The sequence below is a fragment of the Gorilla gorilla genome, chromosome 15, assembly GCF_029281585.2.
Source record: "Gorilla gorilla gorilla isolate KB3781 chromosome 15, NHGRI_mGorGor1-v2.1_pri, whole genome shotgun sequence".
Taxonomy (NCBI): domain Eukaryota; kingdom Metazoa; phylum Chordata; class Mammalia; order Primates; family Hominidae; genus Gorilla; species Gorilla gorilla.
This window is the reverse complement of record NC_073239.2, coordinates 87,240,756-87,264,380: the sequence shown is the minus strand read 5'-3', so window position 1 is coordinate 87,264,380 and position 23,625 is coordinate 87,240,756. Positions and strand designations below refer to the sequence as shown.

General features: G+C 41.9%; 1 protein-coding gene and 1 non-coding gene across 4 annotated transcripts in view; one reads left to right on the top strand and one right to left on the bottom strand.

Moving 5' to 3' along the window:
* Nucleotides 1–3,889: 3,889 nt before the first annotated feature.
* Nucleotides 3,890–4,086, bottom strand: LOC115930734 (U2 spliceosomal RNA). Its single transcript, XR_004067343.1, has one exon. It is a non-coding gene; the product is annotated as a U2 spliceosomal RNA (small nuclear RNA).
* Nucleotides 4,087–5,109: 1,023 nt separating this feature from the next.
* Nucleotides 5,110–23,625, top strand: part of COX16 (cytochrome c oxidase assembly factor COX16) — a 34,859-nt gene continuing 16,343 nt past the window's right edge. The window contains exons 1-3 of one of the 3 annotated variants that reach the window (XM_019009903.4): nt 5,110–5,463; nt 11,770–11,886; nt 22,395–22,466. In XM_019009903.4, the coding sequence (XP_018865448.3) occupies nt 5,395–5,463; nt 11,770–11,886; nt 22,395–22,466 (258 nt within the window). In that variant the 5' untranslated portion in view covers nt 5,110–5,394. The remainder of the gene's footprint in view (nt 5,464–11,769; nt 11,887–22,394; nt 22,467–23,625) is intronic. The other 2 variants (XM_004055376.5, XM_055362214.2) reach the window with 2 other exon arrangements.

Below are 23,625 nucleotides of genomic sequence, written 5' to 3'. Positions count from 1 at the left end.
GGTTATTCAAAATGTTGTTTGATTTGGAAGTGATTATTTTAGGAAGTAGATTCATTTTTGAGGCATCAAGTTCCAATTCTATTGGATGTGCATTGTGTTTTGTTTTATATGAAACTTTGTGTGTACAATGGTATTTGACTACTCTTTTTTTTTAAAACCAGTGGTAGACAATAGATGTTATTCAAGCATTTAAAACAACACAAAACACATACAGACAGGACATTTTATTGGCTTCCTTTCCAGGAAGTTTATCCTGAGATAAAAGTGCACTTCACTTGCTCTCAATTCAAACATTTGTCTTCATATTTCTAAATATAAGTGTTTCTGTGAAGTTTTTTTTAAACATAAAGTTCAATAGATAAAATCCTGTTTCACCACTGACTTATATTACAAAAGCACCCATCCACCTACCCAAAAAGGAAACCCTAGTTAATTAACAATATTTAGACAGAAAGCTTTCAGATAGGGCTTAACCCTGTGACAACCAGCAGGCTAGAGTTCCTGCTTTGCTCTACCTGATGAAATTTGTAATCCAAGTAATAGTGTACTTTAGGACATTGCCGTTGTCTTTGAATTCCTTTCGGTTTCTTTTGTCTGTCTGTACAGAAGAGACCTCTAGCACTTTTGTATGGAATAGTTACCTTTGCTTCTCTCCAAAGTGTTACAAAGCAGATTTTTGTTTGGTTTGAGAATTACTGGCCGGGCATGGTGGCTCATGCCTGAAATCCCAGCACTTTGGGAGGCCAAGGTGGGAGGACTGCTTGCGCCCAGGAATTTGAGACCAGCCTGGGCAACATAGTGAGACCCCGTCCCTAAAAAAAATGAAAAAAAAAAAAAAAAAAGCCAGGTGTGCTGACATGGACCTGTTGTCCCAGCTACTCGGGAGCCTGAGGTGGCAGGATCACTTGAGCCTGGGAAGTTGAGGCTGCAGTGAGACATGTATTCTTCATCCTTCACTGTATAGCATGATATGGGAAGATCCTGCCATTTCCTTGTGTTTGTTTGTTTGTTTTATTTATTATTATTATTTTTTTAAGACAGGGTCTTGCTCTGATGCTCAGGCTGGTCTCAAACTCCTGGGTTCAAGTGATCCTCCCGCCTTGGCCTCTCAAAGTTCTGGGATTACAGATGTGAGCTACCACTCCTGGCTGCTCCTGTCATTTCATTTGTTTTTCCAGAAAATTATGCATTGTGGTTTTGTACTATGAAGGAAGTCATGGAAAACAGAAATGTATTAGACATGGTCCCGTTTACCCCATATCTTATACTCCATAAAAAGTAATAAGGCATATACAGCAATAATTCTAAACTTGGAATGTTCATGATCACTATCATAAGAGAAAGTGCATTAAAGAAGAAACAGTTGATTTTCTAGCTGAACAATATCAAGGACAATTTTAACTGGTTTCAAGTTGGACTGAACTAGACCAACTCTTAGCTACTCTAGTTCTAGCCATAGAAATTAGATTGAATGGAGAAAAGGAGGAAAGGATTAAAATAAACCTTGGTGGCATGTTGACTTTGAGGTGTTAGAAAATCGTTCAGGCTCCTGGAAGTGTACCAGAAGTCTTCCACGCTGTGATAAAATTTGAAGCCAATGTGAAAGTGGAGTTTACCTAGGGAAAGAGGATGGAGCAGTGGTTGTCAGAGTGTGGTCCTCAGACCAGCAGCATCACCCAGAAGCTTGTTAGAAGGGCAGATTTTCAGGCCCCATCCCTGATCTACTAAATCTGAAACTCTGGTGATGGGGCCCAGCAGTCTGTTTTAATGCTGTCCCAGGGATTCTGGTGCACACTAAAGTTTGAGAGTAACTGAGACAGAGGGAAAAAATGGGACTAAGGACTCAGTTTAAGGTTTGTAAGTCTGAAGACAACAAAAAGAAGTCTCACCATTGGAGAGGACCATGGCAGTGAAACTTCCATAAAAGCCACAGGAGGAGAGAATTTCAAGGAGATAGTCAGTATTGTCCAATTCTACAGGAAATTTAGTTCTGTTTGGGATATTTGTACCACTTCCAAAGTGAGACCTTGTGTTTGCCTCTTAACTTTTCTGAGCCTTAGTCTGTTAACCTATAAGATGAGTCTGGCATCATGTTCTGCCCCCATCATAAGGTTTTTGAGTGAATCAAATTAGATGGTAAGCCAAGCATGGTAGCACACACCTGTAGTCCCAGCTACTTAGGAGGCCAAGGCAGGAGGATTGTTTGAGCCCAGGAGTTCAAGACCAACCTGAACAATATAGCAGACCCTGTCTCAAAAAAAAAACAATTAGTAGATTCAATGGCATTATCAAAGTAAACAAAGATTCATGAAGTAACTAATCTTTCGATTACCATAGCCATGAATTCTGGCCATAATTCTGCTCTGTTGCCCAGGCTGGAGTGCAGTGGCACCATCTCGGCTCATTGCAGCCTCCACCTCCCGGGTTCAAGTGATTCTCCTGCCTCAGCCTCCCGAGTAGCTGGGATTACAGTCATGAGCCTTCATGCCTGGCTAATTTTTGTAGTTTTAGTAGAGACAGGGTTTCACCATGTTGGCCAGGCTGGTCTCAAACTCCTGACCTCAGGTGATCTGCCCGCCTCGGCCTCCCAAAGTGCTGGGATTACAGGTATGAGCCACTGTGGCCGGCCAGTTCTGACCATAATTCTAAAACCTAACTTCAGGACTAAAGCTCTCAAGAAGACTGGTGTTTTTGTTTTTGTTTTATAACAACGCTCCCATGTACTTGCATGAGTTAAATGCTGGTAGAGCAGATACTAGAGGATAATATAACCTGCCTGGATATCAAGTACATACCAGTCCTCAGGGACTGGCATAGATGGTGGAGATGCCCCATTTCCTGAATATACATTTTTTGTAACTTCTTACAGTTAAGATAGCTGAGTCAGCATTTTAACTGTTTATTAACGATGGAAACACATGGAATTTGAGTCATATTTCTGGGAAGGCAACAGATTCCATACTGGTAAGAAATTTTGTGTTCCCTTTTTGTGAGAATCGTAAACTGATGACAAATATCACTCATTCCGATTTAACAGATGGAAAAACTGAAGTATACAGTAGTGATGCTTAAGAAGGGCGCTATGCATAGATGGTAAAATTTACCACCTATGTAGTATGATTTGATAGGTACTTACATTCCTCAGTGTCACAGATTTTGTCACCTGACAATCTGCCAGCATACTTGTAATTCCTACTGTTCACAGTTACTCCTTCAGGGCCATTTCAAGGTTCTCAATAAATGCTTATTTGAGTGATTGAACAAACAAGATACTAAAGACATAGGGTGCCTTAAATTGGATAGATGCCTTATCTGAAAAGTGTAAGATTATCGACTCTAGCATTATTTTGAATATATGTATACGATTTAACCCATTATTAGCTACTACTTAGGTGCCGGGTTTTGATGGAGTAGTATCCAGTAGGCTGATGTTTTATGTAGTGAAGATGTAGGAAAACGCTAGAGTTTTAGAGCAGCGCCTTTGGCTTCTAGGATCTTAGGGAAAGTAGGAGATGTGATACGCTTAACTAACCTGGATGCCACGTGAGATTTATTTATTTATTTTTGAAACAGGGTCTAGCTGTGTCACCCAGGCTGCAGTGCAGTGGCATGATTACGGCTCACTGTAGCCTGGACCTCCTGGGCTCAAGTGATCTTCCCACTTCAGCTTCCCAAGTAGCTGAGACCCCACCATGCCTGGCTATTTTATTATCATTATTATTATTATTTGTAAAGATGGGGTCTTGCTTTGTTGCTCAGGCTGGTCTCGAACTCCTGGGCTCAAATGATCCTCCTGCCTCAGCCTCCCAAACTGCAGGTATTACAGGCATGAGCCACCATGCCTGGTCTGCATGAATTTTGAAATATCAAAAGGAAGTAAATAAGATGGGAGAGATGCACCGTTCCTGGGTTTCTGGAGGTATTGAAATACAGGTTGATGTGTAGAGTGGTGGAGCAAACTCCTATTCCATCTCCTTGCTTCAAAAACCCATTTAACATATTTTCCTTGGATAGAGAATGTGTCAGATATTAAACTGTTAAGAACAGATACTACACTTGATCTTAGCCAAAAGGATAAGTTTCACTGGAGTAGCCTGCAGTAGATCTGGAGTTTCTCTTCTGGAGACCACTTAAGAGGCTACTTTAATAGGTGAAAAGATGATACGGAATTAAAAAAAGGAACATTTCAGTGGTAACAGAGAGGCAGGGACAGATGGAAATATTTCAGGAATAGCATGGAAGATAATATTCCGCATCACCTGCACTCTGATTCACTCTGGTAAATGGGACACGTGGGGGATCGGCTTCCTAAGCTATCCCAGTACTTTACACATGTTTGTTTCTGTGCCCATGAAATCGCCAGTGTCTTTAAGGTAAGGATCATATATTTTTATCTGTGTTCCTAGAACCCTTTCAATGACACGCTGAAAGGTGGCCTGTATGGTTGCTGAATCATTGGAAAATAGACATTCATAAATGACTAAAGATTACAGGTTATCTCACAGTAAAATCATTAGCATTAAAAGTTCAGTAATGACTGATGAGACACTACACTGATTACATTTCAACCTAATCTTTCAAAAGCGATTTATTTTTAAAAGTCTCCATTAAACTGGTAAATTCCTCATCCCACAAATAGCCATAAAGACTGGAGTACCAGCTTCAAAATACTTTTTTTTCTTTTTTCTTTTTGAGACGAAGTCTCGCTCTTGTTCCCCAGGCTGGAGTGCGATGGCGCGATCTCTGCTCATTGCAACCTCCGCCTCCCGGGTTCAAGCGATTCTCCTGCCTCGGCCCCCCAGTAGCTGGGATTACAGGCGCCTGCCACCACGCCCGGCTAATTTTTGTATTTTTTTTTTTTTTTTAATAGAGACGGGGTTTTACCATGTTGACCAGGCTGGTCTAGAACTCCTGACCTCAGGTGATCTACCGGCCTCGGCCTCCCAAAGTGCTGGGATTACAGGCCACCCACCCAGGCCACCGCGCCCGGCCTCAAAATACTTTTTTCCTTAGCTGATTTTATCGAGTGGCTATGTGCCTAAGGGAGTGTTCTAAGAAGACGTTAGTTAGGACCCAGAACGTGGGAAGTACTGGTTTCCAGATCAATTTGGTGGTGATCGTAAACCGATTCAAATCTCTAAATCCCAATTGCACGCCGACGTTACGGAACCAAAAACGCTGACGCCCACATTTCTGGGCGGACGCACAAGTATGTTACGATGGCTCGATTGCTTTTGCCTAGCGGAAACCATTCACTAAGGACCGAGCACCAAATAACCAATGAAAAGGAAGTGAGTCAAGGACGTACTCGTCTGGGTGAGAGCGTGAGCTGCTGAGATTTGGGAGTCTGCGCTGGGCCCGCTTGGAGTTCTGAGCCGATGGAAGAGTTCAGTCATGTTGGCACCCGCGGTGATGCGTGCTTTTCGCAAGAACAAGACTCTCCGCTATGGAGTCCCCATGTTGGTGAGTGGAGTGAGGAGGATCTTCCGCAAGGGGTGGGACCCTCCTCCTTGGCAGGATCAAGACCTGGGAGGGAATCTGTAAAATGTGAAGTTAAGGGCTGGCACTTGGGCTAGGAAGGAGCTAGCGACGGGGTGAGAGCTTTCCTAAAAGCTCTTCTACCAGTCTTTTCCACACTCCCCACTTCCCCGCCGCTGTCCCCCACTCCCGGTTGGATTTCAGGTGTACTAGGATCTGTCTGCTTGTGAGCGTGGCATCTTTCCCATCGTCGAACGCGGTCATTGTTACTACCCTTGATTCACAGTTAAGTAAATTGAAGCTCAGAGAATTCAGTGAGAACCACACTTTAAGCCAAGTTTGGATGATTACTAAGCTTGCTTCCTCGCCCCCAACTTAGCTATGTTTTGACGATACTGTGGATCACTGGGACTAGATGTATTCCATTTAACTGCACGAATTCCTGGTATCTTTCTGTTTCATCTTTCTAGTTTGTGAATTAGCTTAATTCTTAGAGTTGTTGTGATGAACTAATAACACCTTGTGAATAAAGTGTTGAGTACGGTGCCTGCCACATTGTAGCCAGAATGGTTGCTGTGTTATAATTTCTAAAGCACGTTGAAAACAGCTTCCGTGTTTATATGGTTGCATCCATTTCCACACTGAGTTCCCTAAGGATGTCATGAAGTGCAGGCTGAGGCTGGCTTAAGACAACCAGAGTTGAAATCCAGATGACTCTTATTTGCTTTTTGATCACGGGCCAGTTATTTTGCTTCAGCAAGCTTTGATGTGTTAGTAAATGAAATAATTAAAGCATATGAACAAAAGCTGCTTTTAAATACAGACTATATTTTTATTTTGTATGAATGTTGGCACAGATGAAATTACCAGCTTTTCCATTTAAGCAGACTAAAGGAAAGAAGTGATCTTAGAAAGGTAATGGATATTTTACACAGTTTTGAAAAATCCAGATTCATCAAATGTGGATTTTAGGAATCACCAGAAGATTCACCCATTTAAAGTATCTGGGCCAAGCACGATGGCTCACACCTGTAATCCCAGTGTTAGGGGAAGCCAAGACAGGAGGATCGCTTCAGGTCAGGAGTTCCAAACCAGCAAGACCTCTGTCTCTCCAAAAAAAAAAAAAAAAAAAAAAGTGTTCAATTTGTTGTTTTTAGCAAATTCGATATTAGTATACTAATATATTTGTATATTAGTATATTTTTAGTTATGGAGCCATCACCACAATTTTAGAACATTTTCATCACCCCCAAAAAAGCATCATAATAGTAGTCACTTCCCATTTCTTCCTACCTCTTAATGCTGGCCTGGTAAACCACTAATCTACTTCTACCCGTAAATTTGCTTATTCTGCACATTTCGTATTAACACACTAATACAACGTGGGTTTTTTGTGACTGGATTCTTCCACTTAGAATGTTTTTAAGGTTCATTCACATTGTAACATATATCAATACTTCATTCCTTTTGATGGATATAATTCCATTGTTTGGATATATTTTATCAATTGATGAACATTTGGGTTGTTTCAATTTTTGACTATTATGAATAATGCTGCTATGAACATTTATGTACATGCTTTGTGTGGAAGTATGTTTTCATTTCTCTCGGGTAGGGAATATACCTAGATGTGGAATTGCTAGGTCATATGGTAACTCTTCAACTTTTTAGGATGTGCCAGATGTTTTCCAAAGTGGCTGCATCATTTTACATTCCCACCAGCAATATATGATTTTCAATTTCTCCACATCCTTGCCAACACTTGTTATTGTCCATCTTTTTAATTATTACCCTTTCTAGTAGGTGTGAAGTGATACCTCATTGTGGTTTTGATTTTCATTTCCCTAACGACTTATTATGTTGAGCATCTTTTCAAATGTTTATTGGTCATTTGAATATCTTTTTGGAGAAATGTCTGTTCAAATCATTTGCCCATTTTTTAATTGGACTATGTTTCCTTTTATTGGACAGAGGTTTCTTTAAAACCCAAAACCAACAAATCTGCCAGTCTTTGTTGAGAGGCTATGCATGCTTTTTTGGGCATGCTTTCAACATTCAGCCATGCAATTTACAGCTCCATGTATAGCCTTCACTTCTTACTTGCTCAGAGCTTCAAAATTAGTCACAAGTTGAGAATTTAGGGCCTTCTCAGGTCTTTCTTGGGCATATACATTGCTCTGGGCATGTACACAGTTCTAGTTATTTGCATGACTTTCTAAATTCTCAGGAATATATTTGAGCTTTTCAGAGTCCTCTAAGGACACCTTATTCCTATTATCTACCACATCAGACAGTCATAATGTTAAACAATTACCTCTGAATTTTTTTTTTTTTTTTTGACAAACGCTTCCTAGGAGAAGTCTGTTCATACTAGTTGAGCTCCATGTCAGGTAAACTACAGAGAGCTTTGTGAATAGCATCTTCCAGGAAGTACCAGACTGGTGAAATGATGACAATTCTCACAGAATGGTGTTTTAAAGAGCTCCAACCTCTCCACCCTCTTCACTTGGTGCCAGGCTTTACATCATGTTTGCAGGCTGTTGGTTTTCATGGTTGTTATGGAGCTTGGGTGGAGGGGTGAGAATATGGCAAATTAAAAATGCCACCAAGCTGTTCTTCCTGAGATTCAGGCATTTTTCTTAGGTAAATACTGTGCACATTGTTGCAAGTTTTTGCTTAATTTTCAGAGTTCTAAAAAAGTTTATTTGACAATTTTTTACAAATATTCTCATTGTTTTTGTGGAGGAAAGGATTTTTGGAGATACTCCACCATGTCATTGATATCACCCTTTGGTTCTTCTTTATATCTTCTATGTCTTTGGTGAGATTTTCTAATTTTCCATTTGTTTCAAGAAAATCTGTTGTTGTTTGAAGTATTTTTATGATGTTTCCTTTGAGGTCTTTGTCATCTTTGTCAGATAATTCTAATCTCTGATTTATCTCTGTGTTAGCATCTCTCCATAGCCTTTTTAAAATTCAAGTTTGTCTTAGTCCATTTGTGTTGCTAGAAAGCAGGGGTCCTCAACCCCTGGGCCACGGACTGGTACTGGTTTGTGGCCTGTTAGGAACTGGGCTGCACAGTAGGAGGTGAGCAGTTGGTGAGTGGGCATTACTGCCTGAGCTCCACCTCCTGTCAGATCAGAGGTGGCATTAGATTCTCAAAGGAGCACGAGCCCTACTGTGAACTGCACATGTGAGGGATCTAGGTTGCATGCTCCTTATGAGATCTAATGTCTGATGATCTAAAGTGGAACAGTTTCATCCCCAAGCTGCCATCCCGCCCCCCACCCCCGCCACCATCTGTGGAAAAATGGTCTGCCATGAAACTGGTCCCTGGTGCCAGAAAGTTTGGGGACCACTGTTGCTATAAAGGAATACTAGAGGCTGGGTAATTTATAAAGGAAAGAATTTTCTTTTGGTTCATGGTTCTGCAGGCTGTACATACTGTGAAGCACGGCACAGCATCTGCTTCTGGTGCGGGCCTCAAGCTGCTTCCACTTGTGGCAGAAGGCAAAAGGGAGCCAGCATGTGCAGAGATCACACGCCAAGAGAGAGGGGAGGGAGGTGGCAGGCTCTTTTTGACAACCAGCTCTCAAGGGAACTAATAGAGTGAGAACTCACTCATTACCACAAGGACAGCCTCAAGCCTTTCGTGAGGGATCTGTCCCCATGACCCAAACACCTCCCACTAGGCCTTCCCTCCAACACTGGGGGTCAGATTTCAACAGGAGGTTTGGAGGGTCAAATATCCAAACTGTAGTAAAGTTATTTTCCTGGTTCTTGTCATGACAATGGAATTTGTATTATATCTTGAACATTTTAAATATTAGGAAATGATATCCTATTTAAGTCTTCTAGTTTGGGAGGATGTCGTCATGTTTAACTTGTAGGCAGTAGCCTACTATAATATTTTGGGCTCCCTTTCCTGGAACTTAGGTTCCAGATTTTGCAGTACTAATCTGGTCTGCTTTGTTCACCTGGTGGTACTGGGATTCGTGCTTGATCATGTCTGTATGGAATGTCATAATCAACATATGCTTTTAAAGCCATAAGATTGATTAAGATTACAAAATAAGTGAATAGAGAAGAAGAGAAAACATTGTGCCCTGAGGTATGCCAACATTGGAGAGTTGAGGTATACAGGAGGAAACAATCAAGGAGACTAAGAAAGAGTGACTCTGTGGCAAAAGAAAAACCAGATATGAGGGAAGAGGAGGAGAGTGTGATCAATTGTATGAAATTTTATTCATGAAATCAGATGAAAATAAGTAAATCACCAGATTTAGTAATGTGGATGTCATTGATGGTTGGAATGGATCTAAGAGAGAGTAGGAAGAGCAGCTAGTATAGGCAACTCATTTGAGAAATTTTTCTGCATATAGGAACAAAGAAAGAGGTTGGTATCTGGTGGGAAAGTGGTGTCCAGGAAAGTTTGTTAATAAGATAGGAGAAATAATAGCATTTTTATGCTGGATCCTGCAGTGGTGAGCAAGATTTTGATGATACAGGAAAGGAGAGAATTGATGAATCAGTGTCCTTCAGTAGATAAGAGAAGATTGGAGATAAATGAAGATATTTAGTTAGGAGTGTGGATTCTATGGTAACAGGCAATAAGTGTTGCAGTGCAATTCAAACACCACACACACACACACACGCACACACACTCTATGCATAGTCCTGCACAAAACTCCCCTAACTTCCTACACCAGGCATAACCCCAGGATTCTCAGGCCACCCGTGCTTCTGACCAGCTGGTTACAAATTTGGGTGTTTAAGCCACCCCCTCAGGTTCAATAATTTACTAGAACTACTCATAGAACTCAGGAGAATACTATACTTATGATTACAGTGTTATTATAAAGGATATAAATTAGGAACAGCCAAAAAAAGAGACTCATATGTCAAGGTCCAGGAGGGTCCTGCATGCAGAGCTTCTGTGTTCTGTCCCCATGGGATCAGAGCATGTCACCCTCCTTGCACATTGATGTGTTTACCAACCAGGAAGTTCAACCAAGTTTCACTGTCCAGAATTTTTACTGGGGTTTCATTATATAGGCATGGGTGATTGAACCATGGGCCATGTGACTGAACTGTCTCCAGCTCTCCTCTTCTCCCTTGAGGTTTGGAGTTTGGGTTGATATCACATAGCTCAAAGCCCCAGCCCTCTAGACACATGGCTGGACTTTTCAGCATGGCCTGCCTGTATCTTTTCATTGAAACTGAAACAAAAGTTATTTTGCGTATACAAATCTTACATTTTGACATTGCAGGTATTAGCTGCTTATCTATAACATATTTTTTCTGATTTGTTCTCTTTTGATTTTATGTTGTTTTTATTTCATTTATTTGTCAGCATAGAAGTTTTATTTATTATTATTGTTGTTGTTTTTTTAAGAGAGGAGGTCTTGCTGTGTTGCCCAGGCTGGTCTTAAACTCCTGGCCTCAAGTGATTCTCCCACCTCAGCCTCCGGCGTAGTTGGGATTACAGGGATAAGCTACCATACCCACCCAGAAGTTTTAAATTTTTATGTGGTCACATATACTTGGTTTTGAAATTTATACCTCTGATGATAAAATCTTGTGATGGGAAAAAAAATGAAATTCATAACCTCAAGGGTTTGTTGGTATTCTCAACTTCAAAATTATAAACATTTATGTTTTATACCTTTTAATATTTAATTCTTTAATTCGTATATAAATATATTTATAAAAAAAGGAAGGTAGGGGCCGGGCGCAGTGGCTCACGCCTGTAATCCCAGCACTTTGGGAGGCTGAGGCAGGTGGATCACAAGGTCAGGAGTTTGAGACCATCCTGGCCAATATGGTGAAACCCTGTCTCTACTGAAAATATAAAAAATTAGTCGAGTGTGGTGGCAGGCACCTGTGGTCCCAGCTACTCAGGAGACTGAGACGGGAGAATTACTTGAGCCTGGGAGGTGGAGGTTGCAGTGAGCTGAGGTCACACCACTGCACTCCAGCCTGGGTGACAATGCAAGACTCTGCCACAAAAAAAAAAAAAAAAAGTGTCTGTCTATCTATCTATCTATCTATCTATCTATCTATCTATCTATCTCTATGTGTGTATGTATATATATATTTATATGTGTGTATATATGTGTATATATGTGTGTGTATATATATATGTGTATATATATATATATAAAATTACATATAAATTAAATTAAAAGAAAGGTAGGGATCAAACTTTATTTTTTTCCAAATGGCTACATCTTTCAGCTTCAGAATGATGGATTAAAGCTAATTAGATTTTTTTATTTTTCTTTTTGACAGAGTCTCACTCTGTCACCAGGCTGGAGTACAATGGCACAGTCTTGGCTCACTGCAACCTCCACCTCCCGGATTCAAGTGATTCTCCTGCCTCAGCCTCCCGAACAGCTGGGACTACAGGTGCGTGCCACCACACCCGGCTACTTTATGTATTTTTAGGAGAGATGGGGTTTCACCGTATTGGCCAGGCTGGTCTTGAACTCCTGACCTCGTGGTTCTCCCGCCTTGGCCTCCCAAAGTGCTGGGATTACAGGCATGAAACTAATTAGATTTTTGGATGACGTGATAAAGTAGCAATGACAACTTGGGGATCTTTTAAGGTTACCACATACTGAGAAGTGTGGTAAATTTCATGAGATTACTTTTTTTCTTTAGAAAAAGGTGGCAGTATTTACTTAAGAAGTGAAGATGTCATTTATCTGACCCAGAAATTCCATTACTGGATATTTTTTCTCCAGTATATGTGTGCAAAAACAAACGTAGTTGGGAGGCTGAGGCAGGAGGATCTCTTGAACCCGGGAGGCAGAGGTTGCAGTGAGCCGAGATCGCGCCACTGCACTCCAGCCTGAGTGACAGAGCGAGACTCTGTCTCAAAAAAAAAAAAAAAAGAAAAAAAAAGAAATATATTTGTGTTAGAAAATGTATGAGTGAGTAGTGCACATAAATAAGGTATGTAATATGCATTATGTTTACATATAATTATATAACATGTAGTTATAAAAATATCATATGTATGACACACATACAAATATAAAAAGATCTCCACTGGGTGTGGTGGCTCATGCCTGTAATCCCAGCACTTTGGGAGGCTGAGGCGGGTGGATCACTTGAGCCCAGGAGTTCAAGACCAGCCTGGGCAACATGGTGAAACCCCGTATCTACTGAAAATACAAAAATTAGCTGGGTATGGCAGTGGATGCTTGTAATCCCAGCTACTCGGGAGGCTGAGGCAGGAGAATTGCTTGAACCTGGGAAGCGGAGGTTGCAATGAGCCGAGATCGCTCCTCTGCACTCTAGCCCAGGCAACAGAGGGAGACTCGGTCTCAAAAAAAAAATATATATATAAAAAAGTACAGACCAGTATTATATACTACACGTAAGTATCAATTCCTGGGTCAAATAAATGACATCTTCACTTCTTAAATAAATATTGCCAGGTTTTTCAAAAGAAAAAAGAAATCACATGAAATTTACCACACTTCCCAGTATGCAGTAATCTTAAAAGATCCCCAAATTGTCATTGCTGCTTTATCATGTCATCCAAAAATCTAATTAGCTTTAATCCCTCATTCTGAAGCTGAAAGGTCTAGCCATTTGCAAAAAAATAAAGTTTGATCCCTACCTTCCTTTTTATATAAATATACTTGTATTACCAATTAAATGATTAAATATTAAAAGATATAAAACACTATAAAACATAAACTTTTATAATTTTGAAATTAAGAATACCAACAAAACCTTGAAGCTGTGACATTATTCCAGAAATCATTCAACTATCAAACAAGAGAATGAGTAAATAAACTGTGTTCTGTTTTTATAATGGAATACCATATAGCAAAGAAAATTAACTATAGCTGCATACAATATACTTTAATCTAAAATACATAATTTCTCACTAAAAAAAGTTACACCAAAGAATAGTTTTAATAAAATTCAAAAACAGAAAAGGCTTAATTATAGAATTTAGTTAATATATATAGATGGTAAAGTAAAGAAGAAAATCAAGAAGTGAATGCAATAAAATCTAGCTTTTGTGTTAACGGTAAAGAGAGGAAGGTTACCCTTTTATTTGCAAGGGGTATATGTGTTGGCAGTATTCTATTTGTTAAACTGGGTAGTTAATGCATTGTAGTTTATGTTACAGTTATTATCTCTAAATTAATGCTTTATATACACTTTTGTGTGTGTTTATTAATAAAATATTAATGCAGTGTGCAAGATGGTAAGCACGATGCATATTATGTCTCCGTTTGTATTAAAGGGAGAGTGTGGTATGTTTAAAATGTCTGTGCTTATACATGGATTGACGATTTTTTGAAGGACAACCAATAAGTTGGAAACAGTGGTTATATTGGGGGGAAAGACATAAATAAGATAGAAATTGTACCCTTTGAGTTCAGGCAAAATACTACCCTAATGAGGGCTCCCTACCCCTTTCATCCCCCCTTGAAGAATGGCTTCAGTCATTTAGTAGAAGGGCTAAGCTTTTGAAAATACTATTTTCTTCTTTTGTTAAATCAGCAAAATGTCAGGTATGTCTGCTTTTTCTGAGTTGTGTAAATTCCACAGTTTGGCTGATGCAAAAATATTTGAAGTCCAGTCTATAGAAGTTTTCAGTTAGCTACTTTGAGATACAGCATTTGGTATTAACAAAGTTCCACAACATAAACCTTTGTAATACATTGCAGCACTGAAGATAGCAAATTGACCTAAAAGCACAAAAAGATGAATTAACCAAATGAATTGGATGAACTATTGTTTGTTCATTTTTAATTGTACTCAAATTATATTTCTTAATTTATTAGGGGAAAATGATAGGAGAACAGAAAGTAAAATATTAAAAATTAAAATTGTTATTCTACTAAACACGTATAGTTAGGTGTAAATTGGACAAAATCATTTGTGTGTTGTTGTTTTTAGAGAATACATTTATAAATGCAATGACAGTATTGTAAATATGTTTTCTTTGCATAGGAGAAGATAACTCTTAGTTAGCTGTAACTGCTGTCTCCTGTAAACAGGAAGTGTCCTAGTCTGACGTAATTGCTAAGTTGTAACTGGATGGCCTCTTTCTGGATCTTCAGGGGTATGTGTCTTCCGGCCGGCTCTCTTCCTGCTTCTGCTATCTTGCTGGTGCACCCTGCTGGCACAAGTAGCCTTGAGCCTTGGGACTGGGCCTGAGAAGGGAAGAGTTTTTCATTTCCTTAAGCTTTCAGGCCCCGGGGAGAATCTTACATTCCTGTCTATTTGGTTATAGAAAAGGGAAAAGGGATGGCTTTCTCAATAACTACTTCAGGCGTGACATAGGGGTGGCGTGAGCACCTTGGAAAAAGAAAACCTTAATTTTTTGGGTATTCTTGAGAGACGGGCTGGTATCCACCATGTCGTTGTATCAGGAGCATCATCTGGATTGTCTGGAAACACATCTGTGCCTGCAAGACAGTTATGTTGAGAGGACAAGGCGGTGTGGACAGGGAGAGGCATGGCCTCATTTGCTGCTTCACAAATGAAAGACCCTGTCTGGATTAAGGAGGGAAGGTAATTCCTGAAGGGCTCAGAGTCTGGTAAGGGTGGAGGCCCCAAGACAAAAGTTCAGCCATACATGATTGCAAAGGGACTATAAAAAGAGGGTGCTTTTGGTGTTGCGCAGAGCCTTATGAGGGCAAAAGGGAGATTTTTTTTGTCCACGACTGCTGGGTTTTTAGAGCCAGCTTGGTGAGTTGGGCTTTAAGGACAGAGTTAATTTTTTCAACTTTGCCTGAAGATTGAGGCCTGTAGGGTGTGTGGAGAACCTACTTTATTCTTAAGGATGTAGAGACGCCTTGGATAATTTGGCTGATTAAGGTGGGCCTGTATCGGACTGGATGGATGTTGGGAGGCCGAAATGGGGAATTATATGCATGATGAGAGTTTGTGTGACATTTGCACCTTCTGAAGTTGTTGGGAACACTTCTGCTTACCTGGAGAAGGTACAGACCAAGACTAGAAGATAGCGGAGCTGTTTATTGGGCGGCATGTGAGTGAAGTTTACTTGCCAATCTTGCCTGGGTACCTGGCCCCGGGCTTGGTGGGTAGGAAAAGGCGGTGGCCGGAGGGAGCCCTGGGGTGACACTGAGTGGCAGATAGAGCAGGACTGGGTAATTTCTTGAACATAGCTGGAAAGGTGAGGACAAGTGAGAACAGGGTGGAGAAGTTGCAAGAGAATTTGTAACCAACATGGAAAGCGCTGGGGAGGCTTTGGAGATGAGGAAGGCTTTGAGAGTGAGGAAGAATGAAGTGCCTTTCCTTGACATACCATGGTCCTTGCTTTTGAAGGTTTTGGGCTCAGAAGTCCTCCTTTTCTTCTGAGGAGTAAAGAGGAGAGAACAAGGACAGGGACAGAAACTGGCCTTGCATGGGTTGCAGGGCTACTTGTTTGGCTACCTGATCTGCTAGCGCATTTCCAGCCGATATAGGATTGTCCGGGGCTTGGTGGCCCCTGCAATGAATGAAGGCAGCTTTCTGCGGGAGTCTGGCAGCTTGAAGGAGCTTGCTGATGAGAGAGCCATTTATGACAGGAGTGTTTTTTGCAGTTAAAAAACCTTGTTCTTTCCATATAGACGAGTGTGAGTGTACCATATGGAACACATAATGAGAATCTGAATATATGTTAATTTGTTGTCTGGCTACTAGAGTGAGATCTTGAGTGAGAGCAATGCGTTCAGCTTTTTGGGAGGTGGTGCCTAGGGGGAGCGGATTGGCTTCAGTAGTGTGTGTGAGGGGGTGACACTATATCATAGCCAGCATGCCGGCATCCTTGACATAGGAAGGAGCTGCCATCTACAAACCAAGCAAAGGAGGCATCTGGAAGGGGTTGGGCTGTTAGGTTTGGAAAAGGTGTAAGAAAGGTTTGAACAGTGTTCACACAGAAGTGTGTAGGGTCTTGGGTGGTTGTAGCTTCAGGAAAGAGCATGGCAGGGTTTAGATGAGAGCTGGTTAGCATGGTGATTTGGGGGGTTTCTATGAACAGAGCATACAGTTGGAAGAGCCGTGGGGCAGAGATGAGACTTAGTACACTGTGGTGAGCTAGCATGTCTTTGATATTATGGGTTGAATAAACTGTTAGGTTGGCATGGAGAGATAGTTTTAGGCTTTCAAGGATGAAGACAGCAGCTGCCTCCAGTGCTTGGAGGCAGGCAGGCCATCTGAGAACTGTGGCTTCAAGCTGTTTGGAGAGGTAGGTGATAACCTGGAGGGTGGGTCTCTTAGACTGGGTTAGAACACCTAGTGCAACTCTACACGTTCGTCGGTATCGAGGGAGAAAGGTTTGTGAGGTCTGGGAGAGTGAGGACGGGGGCTGAGACGAGAGCCTTCTGGAGTAGATGGAAAGGTTGGGTAATAGGCTATGCAGGGTTTGAAGGCTCATGGAGAGGGCCTTTAGTGTCTTGGTATAATGGTTTGGCAAGTAGAGCAAAGGAGGGAACCCAGAGCCTAAAATATCCCACTAGTCCTAGGAAAGAGAATTTCTTGCTTAGTTTGCAGAGTTGGGAGGGACTGGAGGAGGGATATGTGGTCGGTTGTGAGCCCTTGGGTTCATGGGGTAAGAGCCAGGTCTAGATAAGTGACTAAGGGGGCTCATATTTGTGCTTTCTTAGGGGAGACGCGATACCTCCGTTCTGCCAAGAAGTTTAAAAGAGAGAGATAGCATGGGCGTTGCAGTCTCTTTGAGAGGGGCTACACAGGAGCAGATCATTAACACATTGAAGGAGAGTGGACGGTTTTAGGGATAAGGTACAGAGGTCATGAGCAAGGGCCTGTCCAAAAAGATGGGGGCTGTCTCTGAAACCTTGAGGTAGTACGCACCAGTTGAGCTGATATGAAAGGTGGGTGTCGGGGTTTTCCCACGTAAAGGCAAAGAGGTTTTGGGAATCAGGGTGTAAAGGAATTGTGGAAAAAAGCATCCTTTAGGTTTAGAACAGGAAAATGGGTGGTATTGGAGGGAATTGCAGAAAGTAAAGTATATGGGTTAGGAGCTACTGGACATACTGGGAGTACAGCTTGGTCAATGAGCCTGAGGTCCTGGACTAAGTGATAAGTTCCATCTGGCTTTTAAACAGGTAGAACTGGTGTGTTAAAAGGAGAGTTTGTTGGGTGGAGTAGGTGACTGGTGAGGAGGCGAGAAATGATAGGCTTTAGGCCTATGAGAGCTGCTTGGGGGATGGGATACTGCTTCTGTGATAGGAACTGGGTGGACTCTTTAAGGGTAATGCGGACGGGGGTGTGGTGTTCTGCGACTGAAGGTGTGGAAATATTCTAAACAGCGGGGTTAACTACGGATGGGGGATAAGGTAAAGTTGCATGTTTTAAGGTGGCAGGTTGGAGGAGGAGAAGAAAGTTAGATGCCCCGAGGGGTCTGGGTTGATGCACTGGGTAATATGGGGAATGTGCAAGTGGAGAGTAGTGTGGAGTTTTGAAAGGATGTCTCTGGCATGAGGGCAGGACTAAGAAAGGGTGACTGAAGGAAAAGGTGTGCAGGGAGCAGAAAAGTGGAGGGGTGGCTCAGGGTTTGGAGACTTGCCTGTCAATTCCCACAACAGAGAAAAGGGAGGACTGGGTGTGTCCTGAAAAATTAGGTAAAGCAGAGTAGTTTGCCCGGTATTAATTTAAAAAAACATACTGGCCTACCTGCCACCATCAGGGTTACCCTTGGCTCGGATGAAGCGATGGTAGTTGCCGGGGCATCCGTTCCAGGGCACCGTCAATCTTCAGCGGCAAGGCCAATGAGATCCAAGTAGGAGGTTTTGGCCGGCTTAGGAAGTGATGGGGCCGCCCTTGCAGGGGCCGCTCACAGTCCAATTTCCAGTGGGGTCCTCTGCAGAGGGGGCATGGCCTGGTGGGCTTACCTGGATTTGGGCATTGTCTGGATCAGTGGCCTTCATTGCCGCCCTTGAAAAGGTGCCAGGTGGAGGTAGGTTGCTAGGAGGCTTCCGTGTGGAGCTGCGGACCCGTGGGCCTGCAGGGCCCCTGATGGCGGAGGCAAGCATTTGAAACTCCGCCTGTTTTTGCCTTTTACTTTCCCTATCACGATTGTTAAAGACTATGAAGGCTAAATTAAGAAGGTCTTGTGAGGTTTGAGGGCCGTCATCAAGCTTCTGAAGCTTGCGCCGAATATCGGGGGTGGATTGGGAGATGAACCGAAGGTTTAAGATAAATGGTTCGTTCTGAGGGTTTGAAGGGGGAAGGAGGGTTAACAGGCAGTGGAGGATAGGCAGGGGCGTAAGGTGGCGGGATGAGTTTACAAGCTTTAGGAGAGGGCAGTGGGGGAGGAGAATGGGTACAGGCAATACTAGAATTGTCCCGAGGAGGGGATGGGGTAGGAAAAGAAGTGGATACAGCTGACTGGGAAGATGGCAGCTGGGAAGATGGCAGCTGAGAAGACAACGAGGAGGCTTGGGGGGTTGAAAAAGATGGTTGAGAGGAAAAGGTAGGGGTTGGGAGGGGTGGATAGCAGTCAGTTGGATCAAACGAGAAAAAAGAGGTAGGGTCGGGAGGAGAAAGGCGATCAGGGCGGTGAGAATGGAGGGGAAGGATTTGAACAGGTAAGCAAGAATTGCAGAGGTTGGGTTGTGATCTGAGTGCAAAAAGGCCTGGACATAATGAATTTCTTCCCATTTTTCCAGTCGTCGGCAATAATTGCTTAAGTCAGTTAAAATTGTAAAGTTGAATGTTCTATTTGCAGGCCATTTGGACCCATTATTTAATTTGTACTGTGGCCAGGCTGTATTGCAAAAAAGACAGGTACTTAGAGCAAATATCTTGCTTGAGGCCTAAGGTTTGCAGGTTTTTTATGAAGCAGCCTAGAGGGCTGTTGTTTGGAATGGAGGACCGGAGTTTCCCATAACAGAGGGTAGGCTCAGGAGAACAGGGAAAACGGAGACCATCCTGGAGGGAGATGATAAAAGGAGCAATTGTCACCGCTGCCGTTTTCGTTCCTGGAACACGATCAAATGGCTTAGAGGCATCCCCCTAAGACCAGATGATCAGCGAGTGCCTGGCACATGCTGGCGCCTTCTTGGACCAACACTGGATATTCGGACCAGAGAAACTAAGAGAGGCCGTGTGGATTTTCCCTGTTCACTGGGCCCCTGAGGAAACTTACCAGTAAGCAAGATCAGTGACCAATGTGCATGCACAGAGAGGCAACTGGAGATCGAGGAGCTTCCTTTGTCTGGCTGCTGTGGCCTGCTGTCTGGGGTGGAGGGGTAGGTTCACAGGGGACGTGGACCAGAACCCCTCCCGGGTTTCAGCACCAGATGTAAGGTTCTTGTATCGGTTCGAACCCTGAGAGCGCACCAACAGACAAGATGAGGTGGTGAGGAGCAACATGCTGTTTTGATGAGCGCCTGGGTGCAGGTGGGCTGAGGCCTAAAATGGCATCAGCCCCAAGTGAGGATGGGACAAAGGTTTTATAGTCTCCTGTAAACAGGAAGTGTCCTAGTCTGACATAATTGCTCTGTTGTACCTGGATGGCCTCTTTCTCAATCTTCAGGGGTACGTATTTTCCGGCCAGCTCTCTTCCTGCTTCTGCTATCTTGCTGGTGCACACTGCTGGTACAAGTAGCCATGTGCCTTGGGACTGGGCCTGAGAAGGGATGAGTTGTTCATCTCCTTAAGCTTTCAGGTCCCAGGGAGAATCTTTTTTTTTTTTTTTTTTTTTTTTTTGAGACGGAGTCTTGCTTTGTCGCCCAGGCTGGAGTGCAGTGGCGCGATCTCGGCTCACTGCAAGCTCCACCTCCCGGGTTCACGCCATTCTCCTGCCTCAGCCTCCCGAGTAGCTGGGACTACAGGCGCCCACTACCATGCCCGGCTAATTTTTTGTATTTTTAGTAGAGACGGGGTTTCACCGTGTTAGCCAGGATGGTCTCGATCTCCTGACCTCGTGATCCGCCCGCCTCGGCCTCCCAAAGTGCTGGGATTACAGGCCAGGGAGAATCTTACACTATTCATCCCTGCTTTGAGATGTCAGGGAAATCTACAGGTGTCTTCTGAAATCCAAAGTCCATTCTAAGCTTGTTTTATAAGAGCGACACACAATAAGTAATGGTGAGTGAGTTTCTCCTTGTGGTCATGAACTTTTGTAGCAATACTGAAACCGCCTTTGCAAAATTATAACTGAGGAAATTATGACAATGAAAGAAATCAGACCTAACTGACTCCATCTTGCTTCTAACCTGTAAGCTGCCCTTGTTCATTCCTGGGCATAGGCCGAACTAACTTTGGGAAGGAATTCAGTTCATGGTTTGACTCTGAAACAAAATTGATAATAGCCATTTCCCAAAAAGACTCCCTTCTTGCCTGGGGACCAGTCTGCCTTTGCAGGACCAACAAATTAGCTACAAGATTAGAAATTACAGTTTATGGGTCATGCAGCCTCTGGCTCCAAGAGTCTGAACCTCCCAAATTGCTCCTGGGGATAACATCCCTATTGTGAAACCTAACATCAATTCTTGAGATGTTTTGCAGACCCTGCACTGGATGGATCAGCTGACATTACCCAGACGGGTAATTGGGCTCAACCAGTTCTGCCATCCCACCCAGTGACAGAAAACAGCAAGGAAAGCTCACTTTGCCCCCTATGAGTCCATCTCCAAACTGACCAATCAGCACACTCCCCACTTCGCAAGCCCCTACCCACCGAATTATCTAAAAACTCTGATCCCTGAATGCTCGGGGAGACTGATTTGAGTAATAATAAAACTCCGGTTTCCACACAGCTGGCTCTGCAATTCCCCATTGTTATTCCCCATTGTAATTCCCCTGTCTTGATAAATCAGCTCTGTCTAGGTAGCACGCAAGGTGAACCCATTCGGTGGTTACAATTCTTTATTATGAAGTTTAAATCTTTTGAAAATACTGTGCCTCAAAGACGTGCCAGCAAAAAAATGAAAGTGATTCTGTATATCTTAAGATGAGGTTTCAGAATTTCACTATATAGTAAGAATTTGAAGACTTTCTTTACCTGTGACCTGTATAGCCATATTGTCCCTGGGAATACAATGTGATATACAGAATATTCTGCAGCAATTTTTCATGAGATTTCTTTATCACTTGGTAAGGTAATGAGAACTCTAATTGCCTTATTTTGAAAAATCATAAAATCAAAAGAATTCTGGTCTTGAAGGAAAAAATGGCAAGTTTTACTGCTGGGTTTACCTTGTGTAATCATAGTACGAAAAGAAAGAAAAACCTTAAACAAAAAAACAATAATTTTATAGAGTTTATTTGAACAAAGAAAATTCATGAATCAGGCAGCACTCAGAACCAGAAGAAGTTGCGAGAGCTCCATTCTGCAATATGGGCAATGAGTATAGACAAAACAGGAAAGTGAAGTACAGAAATAGCTTGGTTGGTTATAGCTAGGCATCTGCCTTATTTGGACATGGTCTGATCAGTTGATCACGTTTCAATTTCATTACTTACTAAGGAAGATCGCATAGCAATGGAATTACAGAGACATCCCTGGGCAAAATTTAAGTTAACAATGGACAAGTCATTTAGTTGGCTGTGCTTTTATTTCCTCATTTGTTGAATTTGTTTTTGTTTTTGTTTTTTCCTTAGCAAAAAACAAAAATAGGTCTATTGTAAGAGTCAAATAATATAATGCTTGTTATGATGTCATTTAAATCATAAGGTCAAATACAGGTATAGGGTGACGATTTTGGTATTTGGTAATGATGTGCTATAATGATTTCCTAGCCAGTATATACTGCATTTACTCTAAAAGATGAATGGTGACTCACCAGGAAAAATAATCTATAGAATTTTTGTATAATGTGCCTCTATTGTTGTTTAGAAAAGCAATCTATAGATAGGCTGAATTTGAATTCTGGTCTTCTGTTTTGCTTAAATGTTTCCTTTCTTTGTTTTAGTTGCTGATTGTTGGAGGTTCTTTTGGTCTTCGTGAGTTTTCTCAAATCCGATATGATGCTGTGAAGAGTAAAGTAAGAAATATAATTAGAGTTTGACATGTGTCTGTCTATATGTATGTTCTGGTTTAGGAGAATTGTATACTCAGTATACTAAGTAGTCTGAGTTTGTCTTGCTTTTCAACACTAAGATGTGATCTTTGTTTTTTTCTTTAAAATAACATTAGTGATCACATGGCAGTGAATCATGAAATGTAACTAATTTCGTAATCTTTCTTTTTTTTTTTTTTTTTTTTTTTGCCACGGGGTCTCACTCTGTCGCTCAGACTGGGGTGCAGTGGCCTATCCTGGTTCACTGCAACCTCTGCCTCCCAGGCTCAAGCAATTCTCTTGTCTCAGCCTCCCGAGTAGCTGAGATTACAGGTGTGCGCCACTACCACCTGGCTAATTTTTGTATTTTTAGTAGAGATGGGGTTTCACTATGTTGGCCAGGCTGGTCTTGAACTCCTGACCTCAAATGATCCACCCGCCTTGGCCTTCCAAAGTGTTGGGATTACAGGTGTGAGCCACTGTGCCCAGTCTAGTAATCTTTCTTATTTCATTAGGAAATTTGCAATGTTGTTAGCATTCTCCCACAAAATATGATCTGGTGTAGCTGTTTTTAGAATTTAGAAGGGATTGAAAAACAGAGGTCAATAATTTTGCTTTATTTTATTTCTCTTAATTATATTTAATATTAATATCAGCAATTGTATAAAGTATATTGATATGTATCTTTAATAACTGTTACTAAAAGGAAAACTATTTTTCAGTATAAAGACACCTACATTTATAGTATCTACTTTGTAGTAGGACTATATTAGTTCATACACACACACACACACACACACACACACACACACACACACAGATGATCCTTGACTTATAATGGGGTTATGTCTTGCTAAACTCATTGTAAATTGAAAATATTATAAGTAAAAAATGCATTTAATACCTGATTAAATGGATCGTAAAGTAAAAGAAACGTACGTTGAAACATTGCAAGTTGGGGCTGTATGTTATCATCTTTATTTTACAGGTGAGGAAACTGAGGGGGTCTATACATTAACTATAGTGGGTCTTTACTTGAAAAAACTGAAGAAAAATAAAGCTTATCTAAGTTGGCTAAGGTCACATGGCTACTTAGGGGTAGAGCTAGGATTCTCACCCTCTGTAATTACACAATTGTGAAATT